Here is a 12,231-nt window from a genome sequence, read left to right on the forward strand (position 1 = left end):
ATGTGGTAAAACACAGGGCAGTAATGTACACCGAGCCTTCCTCATGTCCCCACAGGCAGGGGGTCTGACGGGTAGATTTTAGTAAATCGGAAAGTCACAAATTCTAATACAAAAATACATACAGTGAAATCTGTGACTTATTATCTGATTTCCAGGAACCTACAAGACTTCCTCTTCCTCTTTCTGTAGAAATATACTGATATATACATAGAAGAAGCTTCCTGCAGATTAACATTGTCCAGATCATCCCGGATCCAACATCTACGATGAGACTTTCCATCCTCCTCGTCTGCTGTCTCCATGGTAAGACGATCACCTGGGACCTTCTCATTTTATACGTCTCAGGAACCCAAAGGATCTGCCCCATCTGATCTACACGTACGTTATCCTCTTATATGATTATATATGATTATATATGTCCAGTGCTTTGCTACATGAGCAGAAGTCATGGACGTCAGGATCAGGGCCGGCGTCAGCAATAGGCTTATCTAGGCAAGTGCGGGGGGCCCAGGGCTGCTGGGGGGGCCCACATAAGGCTATACATAAGGAATCCATAGGGGGTAAAAGGGGCTGTATATAAAATGACCATGAGAGGGCTGTTTGGGATGATAAACTAGGGAATATTAATGTAATAATAATCCTTATTTATATAGCACTATCAAATTCCGTAGCTTTACAAATCAGGGGGACATCTACACGTATAATATTACATTACACAGTACAAACAGTCATATGGAACAATAGGAATGAGGGCCCTGATCACAACACAAGAGCTTACAGTCTATGAGGATGAGGGGGGGACACAAGAGCTTACAGTCTATGAGGATAAGGGGGTGACACAAGAGCTTACAGTATATGAGGATGAGGGGGTGACACAAGAGCTTACAGTCTATGAGGATGAGGGGGTGACACAAGAGCTTACAGTCTATGAGGATGAGGGGGGCACAAGAGCTTACAGTCTATGAGGATAAGGGGGTGACACAAGAGCTTACAGTCTATGAGGATGGGGGGGGACACAAGAGCTTACAGTCTATGACGATGAGGGTGGTGACACAAGAGCTTACAGTCTATGAGGATGAGGGGGGACACAAGAGCTTACAGTCTATGAGGATGAGGGGGGACACAAGAGCTTACAGTCTATGAGGATGAGGGGGGACACAAGATCTTACAGTCTATGAGGATGAGGGGATGACACAAGAGATTACAGTCTATGAGGATGAGGGGGTGACACAAGAGCTTACAGTCTATGAGGATGAGGGGGTGACACAAGAGCTTACAGTCTATGAGGATGAGGGGATGACACAAGAGATTACAGTCTATGAGGATGAGGGGGTGACACAAGAGCTTACAGTCTATGAGGATGAGGGGATGACACAAGAGATTACAGTCTATGAGGATGAGGGGGGGATACAAGAGCTTACAGTATATGAGGATGAGGGGGACACAAGAGCTTACAGTCTATGAGGATGAGGGGGTGACACAAGAGCTTACAGTCTATGAGGATGAGGGGGTGATACAAGAGCTTACAGTCTATGAGGATGAGGGGGGACACAAGAGCTTACAATCTATGAGGATGAGGGGGTGACACAAGAGGTTACAGTCTATGAGGATGAGGGGATGACACAAGAGATTACAGTCTATGAGGATGAGGGGGGACACAAGAGCTTACAGTCTATGAGGATGAGGGGATGACACAAGAGATTACAGTCTATGAGGATGAGGGGGTGACACAAGAGCTTACAGTCTATGACGATGAGGGAGTGACACAAGAGCTTACAATCTATGAGGATGAGGGGGTGACACAAGAGTTTACAGTCTATGAGGATGGGGGGGAGACACAAGAGCTTACAGTCTATGAGGATGAGGGGGTGACACAAGAGCTTACAGTCTATGAGGATGAGGGGGTGACACAAGAGCTTACAGTTTATGAGGATGAGGGGGTGACACAAGAGCTTACAGTCTATGAGGATGAGGAGGTGACACAAGCTTACAGTCTATGAGGATGAGGGAGTGACACAAGAGCTTACAGTCTATGAGGATGAGGGGGTGACACAAGAGCTTACAGTCTATGACAGTGGTGGCGAACCTATGGCACCGGTGCCAGAGGTGGCACTCGGAGCCCTTTCTGTGGGCACCCAGGCCTTCATCCCAACACAGAGTTTGCCAGCTAGGACTCAAGGCTTTCTCCTGTGATCCAATACAGCCCAGGACAAACCATTCTCAGCACTATTTAAAAGCAACATCCTTGGCTGCCAGGAGTACAGGAGGAGTGGGAAGGGCTGGATAGAGATGAATTGTCATTTGAGCTCCTGCTCTGGGTCCCCTGATTCTTCCTCTTCAGGGGACCCTGGAGGAAATCTACAATCCAAATTTCTCCATCTTTCTATTGTATTGGTGAACTAAGGACACCAATATGATTAAAACCTGTGATACAGTAGGGATCAATAAGTTACTGTTTAAATTGTCATGTTGGCACTTTGCGACATACAAGTAGATTTTGGTTGTATCTTGGGCACTCTGTCTCCAAAAGGTTCGCCATCACTGGTCTATGAGGATGAGGGTTTGGCACAAGAGCTTACAGTCTATGAAGATGAGAGGGAGACACAAGAGCTTACAGTCTATGAGGATGAGGGGGGACACAAGAGCTTACAGTCTATGAGGATGGGGGGGTGACACCCTACAGACTATACAGGACACTGCACATAGTACACTCTGCACTGGTCTGAGTAAATGTGACCCTATATCATTGTCTTTCATTTATTTTATGTTTAGATAAAATAGTGACAATTATTACATTCCAGGGATCTGCTGGACATCTAATAACTTCTGTAGTTACCAACCAAAAGTTCTCTACGTGAAGGAAGGAGAATCGGTCACCATCCCGTGTTCTTACACATATCCTGACCAATACAGAGGGAAGTCACAGATTATAGTAACTTGGGCGGGAGGAGAAAAAGGTTACTGCGTCTTTAACAGGAAAAGTATCACTGACGCTTCTGGGAATATTGTAGATGATGAGTATAAAGACCGGATCTCTGTGGTGAATAATCCTGAGAACCGGACGGGATCTATCACAATCCGAGGACTGAAAGCTACAGATGGAGTCACCTTCTGCTGTGGAGTCCGTCTACATCAACCTGACTCCAAAGCTTTCAACTGGTATGACACACATGGGACCTCTCTCACTTTTGCAGGTAAAAGTTTATTGTGATGTATTTCTAGGAGAGCAGGTTCAAAGAAATCCTGGATGGCACATGGGGATAGAAAACACATCCAGACTGGCCCCCAAAAGTGTCCCCACATTGATGACCCCACATTCATGAAGGAGCAACAGAACTTGGTAGACTTAGGGTCTAGGTGTTCAACACAAATTGCACCAAAGAAGAGTAGGAGAAGGCAATTACAAGTGGCTGCCAAAAAACTGGTGGAAACCCAATAATAAATGACCCCCACAGTGGCCGTATAGTCATCACATGTGAGATTTGTCTGGGCATCGGTGAATACCACACAATGAAGAACGTGTCAGCCAGAGGTGTTCCTGAAAGTGCATTGTCCGAAGATTCACTAGGATCCTGCGCCCGATATCCTGCATATGTCACTTCCCCGCTCAGGTCTGACAGAGTTCACCATCTTCTTCCTGGTGCACGTAAGTGCATTGGTTGTGACACAATTTTATTTTTAAATCCTGCACTCAGTCCGAATCAGTCGGATCGTCCGACGGCCCACCCCCCGATTTCTGTTGCGTAAAAGCCGGTGCCGCTGCGCCAAAATCCAATAGCGTGTGACACAATCCCCTTCTAAATCCCAGCGGCGCAAATCCTGAATACCATGAACAGTCCGACTGAAATGCGATCCGCGGACCCTTAGTAAATAAGCCCCATTGTGTATCACAAAACCAATGCTCCCTAATTTGTGCCTTGAAATCAGAATATCTTCTTAAAGGGAACCGGTCACAAGGATTTAGACTTCCCTAACCTGTTCTTTCACCAAAATCTATACCTGGGAAGTAGGGGTTAAAAACCAGAGGAACCACTGACCGGGCACACTCCCACAATAACCGAAAAGTCCACAAAAGTTTAAAAATGTCGATGCTCTACTCCATCAATACATCATTAGTCACTGTTCCAGAGAACGATCTTACCAAACTTCCCTAACCTGTTATCCAGTAATGTGACAGAATCACAATGATGTCCTTCTATGTTCTGACTGATTCATCTTTACAGAGAAAGATTGCATGTGGCCTACAGAGCCTGATCACCTCTGGGCGCCATCTACTGTCTAGATCAAAATACAAGATGGGCGACTAATATCTCAAGACTTCATTCTGGGGCAAGCGCACTAGCATACTTCCTGGTTTGCTCTCGTCACACAGTACGCTACCGCCATTACATCTGTCGCAGGTTATAGAATATGTGCAGCCATTGCCTGAGGTTCACTTAAAAAGGAGGCGAATAACAGGGGCCAGACACTCCCCCAGAGGAAGTGCTATTGCGAGACACGTCGGGGCTGTATGGTGTGGTGTCCACTTGCTTGGTATGGTATAACCAATGTATTTCCTTATGCTTACCCCTATGCCTAATATTCCAGGTCTATGCTTTTCATAAGAATATTGAGCATTATACCCGGAGGATAGGGTAATGGATAACATCTATTGTAACACAACCCTTTATCATTTGATTAGCTTTTTACTGTTGGCTTTGTTGTAATTATGTCCTTAAAGATGTAATAAAGATATGTATCTGATCTATTTGCTGTTCAAATTTTCAGTCATTGATATTTGTATAAGCTGGGGGTAATTTCTTATGATCGCCCATACCACCCGGTTACATAGGAGGTCATTTACTAAGGGCCCGATTCGCGTTTTCCCGACGTGTTACCCGAATATTTCCGATTTGTGCCCTATGGGGCAGATTTACTTACCCGGTCCGTTCGCAATCCAGCGGCGCGTTCTCTGCGCTGGATTCGGGTCCAGCCTGGATTACTCAAGGTAGTTCCTCCGCCGTCCACCAGGTGGCGATGCTGCGCTGAAAAGCATCCGAATGCCCTGAAATTCACCGAGCCGGACCAAGTGAAGCTAAGCGCGTCCCAAGCGACACTTTTATTGTTTTAAATGCAGCGGTTTTTCCGAATCCGCCGGGTTTTCGCTCGGCCACGCCCCCCAATTTCCGTCGCGTGCATGCCGGCGCCGATGCGCCACAATTCGATCGCGTGCGCCAAAATCCCGGGGCAATACAGGGGAAATCGGCACAAATCGGAAATATTCGGGTAACACGGCGGGAAAACGCGAATTGGGTACCTTAGTAAATGACCTCCATTAAGTTTTAAATATGGTATTAATGTTTTTTTGTGAAATTTACCTTCTTATTAAATACGGTATTGTTATATATATAAACTCTGTAAACCGCACTGTTAGTGCCCACATTTCCTTTCCGTAGTAAATGTTCCCCCAATGTCCCCGGCATAGAGATCCAGCCACCTCAGTCACACACACCTGCCATCCATAATTTGACCTCTCCTCCTATACAAAATTCATTGAAATGAAAGAAATATTGAAAAGTTAAAATGTTTCTGTCTCTAGATGGGAAATCATTATCTCAGGTGGAGAAGCTGATCGCTGTCCCAGGAGAAGAGATGGTCGTCCCCTGTCACCACCCACTGAAGCCCCAGGAGAAGGTTATAGAGGTGTCCTGGTATAGTGGAGATAATAATTTATGCATCTATAATAGTTACAAGATTTCCACGTGGCCCCCAGCACCGGACATCATAGGAGATGATCCTCAATATTCGCTGGTGAATGCCCCTGAGGACGTCTCTCTCCGTATACACCGCGTAGAGAGCAGCGCACAATCCCATTATTGTTGTCGTGTGACCTACAGTAGTGGACGATATATAGAAAGCAGATACGGCACAGAACTGACCATCGCAGGTAAAGTATGCTGTGAAATTAAAAATAACATTGAGACACTTGTCCTGTTACAGGTCAGATTTCAGCAGGAGAACTCTGCAGCTGATTTTCCATCAGAGTTCACTGAAGGTCTTAGCAGGGCCGGCGTTATGAGTAGGCAAAGTGGGCATCTGCCCAGGGACCCACTTTGTCTAGATGCGGCCCTGGTTCCTAGTAAACTAGAATTTAAATGAGTTTTGGAATTGCAGCCGACAAAGGATGAAACCCACTTACCCCTCCCCCCTCTAGTGACAGTGTGCCTGATGTACCTGTCAGACCAGGACAGGTTTTGAGTATGGGTGAGATTTCCCTCCATTATTTTAGTACTGTAGACCCCTTCTGCAGAACCTGTGGCAATTGATCTGCTGTGTGTGTGTCCTGGATATCTATAACCCACATCGTAACATAATTGTTGCTTTTGGAGCAATTTGACACAACGGTGCATTGAATTTAGAGACCCCCCCCCCCACTCTTGTTTTTTCTTAGGAGAAAATCTGCTCTTGTTTTTCTTAGGAGAAAATAAGCACTGGGGAAATCTAAAATGCAGACTACATCAGCAGATTGGTTCTCAGATCAAATACCAACAAAATATTCCCTAATATTTGTCAGTGCCTCTTGGAAAACAGGTCAAAATCTTGGAATTTTTTTGTATTTTTTTTGTACAAACTGTAGGTTTTGTTCTCACCAAATTGACTCGATGATAAGGAAGTCAAGAAACTGTGATGTCCTCTCTGGAACCTTCACTTTCTTCTTGTGGACTCTAAAGAGGGGACACATATTCTTAAGACCCATGTCATTTCGGAAGGTTGAAGTGACCCCACATGAACAGTCATCTCTTTATACCTCATTTTGTAGCTCTATATGGTCTCTACCTTCTGTAGAGGTTTTGGAGGATTTTATGTATAAAAGATTTATCAATGGAAATGTAAAATGTGATGTATATGTAATGATGTATCTTGTAATTCTGGTCTAATCAGAAGTATTGGTATTTCTCTAGGTCCTCCATCCTCCGCACCATTCACGGTCACACAGTCGTACAACATCACAGGACATAGAGGAGAGTCAGTGACACTAAGCTGCTTCTACAGTCCATACAAGGAGAGCGATGTTCTGGGGGTAGATATTTACTGGAGAGCGGGTAACATAAGTGGTCCATATGTCTACCACCCCTACAAAGAAATGGTCCATCCCAATTATAGAGGAAGAACGGGAATAATACGAGCAGCGGAGCTCCACATACAAGGACTGGAGATGTCAGACGCCTCCATGTATTACTGCTTTGTGATGATCCGACCTTGTACGGGAAGTATTTACCATGAAAAAATAATTCAATATGGAGAAGGGACCAGACTAACGGTGACAGGTAACGTAACAGCTCAATGGAGGAAACTTATTTCTGTAATTTGCTGTAGAAAACTGTTTGTGCAACCAGAGATTTATTGACAAAGCTTCCAATTCTGGTGAGGAGACGGCAAGGTGGGGCCACCGGCCTTTGTCACATTTATCACCATTTTCTGACAATGTTGATGATGAAATCTACGGCAACTATAATTTAGTAAAGATTTTAATACCCAAGTATTAGTATGTCTCATGTCGGCTGAAGGTAGGTGTTTGCTGCATATTCCACTCACCAGTAACACCTGCTAACCCTGTTAACCCTTCAATTGAGTCGGCATGAAAAACAAGTAGCGTGTGGTTTCCACCATAGCGGCTCAGATCGCTGCTCCTCGAGACGTCATCAGGGAGCGACAATCTGTCTGCATGACAGCCTTGGGTCTTTGTAAGACCTGAGGCTGTATGTTTTTGGCTATTTGTTACAAAGTGCCAATGTCACATTACAGTAAATTATCAGTAAAATCCCCATATACTGCCATATATTTTCATAAATAATGTAAAAAAAACCCCAAAAATATAAAATAACCACCCTTTCTTAGAATTGATATAAAAATAAACAGTAAAAATCATAAACATCTTAGCTATCGCCGCAATCCAAAATGTCTGCTCTATAAAAATATAATAGCAGTTATTCCCATTGTTTCATTCCTTAACAGAAAATACACCGAAATGTCTGAAACGCCACTTTTACTCCTTTTTTTTATAGTGCAGCAAATAAAAATTTTATAAAAAGTGATCAAAAGACAATAGAATACCCCAAATGGTAGCAATGAAAACATCATCTCATCTCGCAAAAAAATGGCACCACCCGCAGCTCCGTACACCAAAGCGTGAAAAGTTATTAGCACCAGAAGATGGCGAAATAAGGAATTTTTTGGTACATAAGGTTTAAATTTTTTTTAACCGGCCGCGGGTGCATGGAGAGGGCTCACGCGCTGAGCCCTCTCCATAGCCGGTAAGTCTTTGCTGCATTTTGCAGCAAAGGCTTACCGGTAACACCCGCGATCGGTGCCAGCACCATCTTTTCGAGGACCGCCGCTCCCCGTGATCGGCATCAGCACATTGTAATGCATGAGGAGTAAAATACACATTTACTGCTATACTGTAGTATGGCAGTATATGATAGGATCGTACAGACACCCTAGGGTTGAAGTACCCTAGGGAGACTGAAAAATAGTAAAAATAATTAAAAAAAAAAGTTAAAAAAAAAAATTATAATAAAAAACCCCCCTTTCCCTAGAACTGATATAAATATAAATAAACAGTAAAAATCATAAACACATCAAGTATCACGGCGTCCAAAAATGCCCGATCTATCAAAATATGATAATGTTTTTTTCACTGTGTTTCATCCCGTAACGGAAAATCGCGCCCAAAGTCGAAAAAGGCACTTTTTTGTCATTTAAAAAAAAATATAAAAATTCTATAAAAAGTGATCACTAGGTCGAACAGTCCTAAAATTGATAACATTGTAAACGTCATCAAAATCCGCAAAAAACTACACCCCCACAGCTCCAAACACCAAAGAATAAAAAAGTTATTAGCGCCAGAAGATGGCAAAATCCCCCAAAAAATTTTTGTACAGGAGGTTTTAATTTTTTTAAATGTATGAAAACATTATAAAACCTATGTAAATTTGGTATCCCCGTAATTGCACTGACCCAATGAATAAAGTAGACATGTCATTTGGGGCGCACAGTGAAATCAGTAAGATCCAAGCCCACAAGAAAACGGCACAAATGCGTTTTTTTACCAATTTCACAGTATTTGGAATTTTTTTCCCGCTTCCCAGTACATGGCATGGAATAATAAATACCATCTCTATGAAGTGTAATTTGTTACGCAGAAAACAAGTTGTCACACAGCTCTGGACATGGAAAAATAAAAAAGTTATGGATTTTTGATCATGGGGAGTGAAAAATGAAAATGAAAAAAACAAAAAAGGGCAAGGTCCTGAAAGGGTTAAATGTATTAAAACACAATAAAACCTACAAAATTCCTTGTGATCGCACCGACCAAAGAATAAGGTAGAAATGTAATTTGGGGTGTGCAGTGGAAGCCAAAAAGAAACAAAAAAAATTGGTGCAAAAGCATTTTTTCACCATTTTCACTGCACTCGGAACTTTTTTCCCACTTCCCAGTACAGGGCCTGGAATATTAAATACCGTCACTAGGAAGTGCAATTAATGCAGAAAACAGGTCATCACACAGCTCCTTTAATGGAAAAACTAAAAAAGTTATAGAGTTTTGAATGTGGGGAGTGGAAAATTAAAACACAAAATGTAAAAAAAAAAACATTGGCTGTAAGGGGTTAAAGTTGTTTGATTGCCAGAGCCAGGGCTCTACATTGGGCCTCTGCACTAACAGCTGGGATTGCTATAGTCTTGATCTAGGCTGTTTAACCCCTTAGGTGCCACAGTCATAACCACAGCATCTATAAGGCATTCCTAACCTCTTCCCTAGACCCCCCCCCCCCCCCATCCACTCTGCACGGGGTTCAGTGGGTGCTGATTTAGTCCCCTAAACGCCCTATATATTATAACATTCCCATGCAACACATAAAAGGGTAAAACACAAACCAGACACGCCTGACTGCAGGCGGTGAGAGTGCCTGACCGCAGGAGCTGAGATTTCCTGACTGCAGGAGGTGGGCTTCCCTGACTGCAGGAGGTGAGAGTGCCTGACTGCAGGAGCTGTGATTTACTAAGTACAGGAGGTGGGCTTCCCAGACTGCAGGAGGTGAGAGTGCCTGACTGCAGGAGCTGAGATTTCCTGACTGCAGGAGGTGGGCTTCCCTGACTGCAGGAGGTGAAAGTGCCTGACTGCAGGAGCTGTGATTTACTGAGTGCAGGAGGTGGGCTTTGCAGACTGCAGGAGGTGAGAGTGCCTGACTGCAGGAGCTGAGATTTCCTGACTGCAGGAGGTGGGCTTCCCTGACTGCAGGAGGTGAGAGTACCTGACTGCAGGAGCTGTAATTTCCTGACTGCCGGAGGCGGGGTTGCCTGACTGCATGGGGAGGGGTTGTCTAACTGCAGGAGGTGCGGTTGCCGGACTGCAGGAGGTGGGGTTGCCTGACTGCAGGAGGCGGGGTTGCCTGACTGAAGGAGGTGGGGTTGCCAGACTGCAGGAGGCGGGGTTGCCTGACTGAAGGAGGTGGGGTTGCCAGACTGCAGGAGGTGGGGTGTCCTGATTGTTTCCAACAAAAGAATAAAAACAGAGTTTTCATTCATGCTGCAACCTAGAAATATGCTAAAAGCACCTCCAGGGGATGTACATATTACAGAAGAAGGGACTGTTTGTGGGCTGTGGGGGCTTATTGTGGTGACAGGTTTGGTTTAAAGGGTTAACAAGCTTATGAAAAACCATTTGTAATAGCTTGAGGGGTACAGCTCTTACAAATGGGGAACTTTAGGGGGAATTCTAATAAATAGAACTTGCAAACCCCTATAGAAATATATTTCTATGTTTAACAAATTTTCTTGCATCTTTATTAATGAAATAATAACTTTGTAAAACAGCAGGAGGTGCTCAGGCAGACAGCACCTGAGTGCCTCTCGGCTTCCCCTGCTTTTAATTTATGCACGCCCTCTGCTGCAAGGTGCCTCCTGCCCCTGGCCGGGGACTTCCGATCCGGCCGATTATGTTGGAGGGCCGGGCCATAGAGAGAGTGGGGTGTACTCTTTCCAAGTTCCTTGACCGGCAGCAGAAAAAGGCCAGCAGCGGGGGGGGGGGGGGGGGGGGGTGCATAAATTAGCCGGGGAAGCCAAGAGGCACTCGAGTGCCATGTGACCGTTTTACAAATTGATTATTTTGTTACTAAAGATGCAAGAAAATGTGTAAAAAGCAGCCCCCCACATCCCCTAGACCGAACGAGCAGCCTAATTGGGACACTCTACCAGCAGTAATCTGGCGGTAGGTGTCCTTTAATTTGTTCTGAAACTTCTTTAAAAATTAGGAAATAGTTTTGTAAATTTTTCATTGTTTCTATTTCTTGGATGCTTTGATCGTCGAGTATACTGTATATTCTAAGAGCACCCATCTAAGAAATTACACCCACCTTTATATTAAAAATGTGGTAAAAAAATAGTAGCACACAAAAAACTGAATTAAGAGAATTTTTTTTTCATTTAGTAAAAATAAAATAAAAATGTCGTATTTTAGGAAATCACAGCCACACAGTAATGACTCTCTCCTTATTTTTATCTTTTACAGAGGATGAGACGGAGTCACATCTAGATCCATCAGCTGTTATTTTTGCCTATTACCTCAGTGTAAAGTTCTTCTTCTCTCTCGCTCTTTTTATACTGGTGAAGATCTGGTATTGAAATGTATGATCCAGAACCTGGACAATAGTTCATAGATCATCCAATCAAGGACCCACATTCTGGCATCTTCTGTATCTCAACCACAGCAGAATAATGATGGGTCATTCACGAACGAATCAGAACAAAGAGCTCTTTCGCGTGAACTATCGGAGTCGGCTCCCCTCAGTGAGCCAATAGCTCACCAAACATCTCTCCTAATTGGGCCAACATGCCCCTTTAACCTAATAAAAATTGGGTTATAAGTGGAGTGGTGTGGGGTGGACTTACTGGTCTGAGGCTCCCTATTATATATATATGTAATAGGGAGCCATTCAGGAGCCAGAAGAGCCGGCTCTTCTTAGTAAACAGAGCCTAATGATCCAGCTCACTTGGAAGAACCGGACTTTCCATCAGTACTACTGGTGTGGGGTGGACTTACTGGTCTGAGGCTCCCTATTATATATATGTAATAGGGAGCCGTTCAGGAGCCAGAAGAGTCGTCTCTTCTTAGTTTATGGAGCCTAGTGATCCAGCTCACTTGGAAGAACCGTACTTTCCATCACTACACCAGAAGACTTTGTGACAGTG

At 44.1% G+C, this 12,231-nt stretch overlaps 1 protein-coding gene across 1 annotated transcript; it reads left to right on the forward strand.

The window, feature by feature from the left end:
• Positions 1-246: 246 nt before the first annotated feature.
• On the forward strand, positions 247-11,664 carry LOC140128581 (uncharacterized). The gene is made up of 5 exons (XM_072150279.1): positions 247-303; positions 2,802-3,194; positions 5,579-5,926; positions 6,942-7,307; positions 11,552-11,664. Exons 1-5 carry the CDS (start codon positions 267-269, stop codon positions 11,662-11,664), a joined length of 1,257 nt encoding a protein of 418 aa, XP_072006380.1. The 5' UTR covers positions 247-266.
• The last annotated feature ends 567 nt before the right edge of the window (positions 11,665-12,231 follow it).

The sequence above is a fragment of the Engystomops pustulosus genome, chromosome 4 (assembly GCF_040894005.1).
Source record: "Engystomops pustulosus chromosome 4, aEngPut4.maternal, whole genome shotgun sequence".
Lineage (NCBI taxonomy): Eukaryota > Metazoa > Chordata > Amphibia > Anura > Leptodactylidae > Engystomops > Engystomops pustulosus.

Excerpts from the sequence above, each read along its gene's own strand:
- LOC140128581 (XM_072150279.1), top strand. The coding sequence starts at position 267 with ATGAGACTTTCCATCCTCCTCGTCTGCTGTCTCCATG. Across the intron at positions 304-2,801 it reads CCTCGTCTGCTGTCTCCATG|GGATCTGCTGGACATCTAAT; the intron begins GTAAGACGATCA and ends ATTACATTCCAG. Across the intron at positions 7,308-11,551 it reads GACCAGACTAACGGTGACAG|AGGATGAGACGGAGTCACAT; the intron begins GTAACGTAACAG and ends TATCTTTTACAG.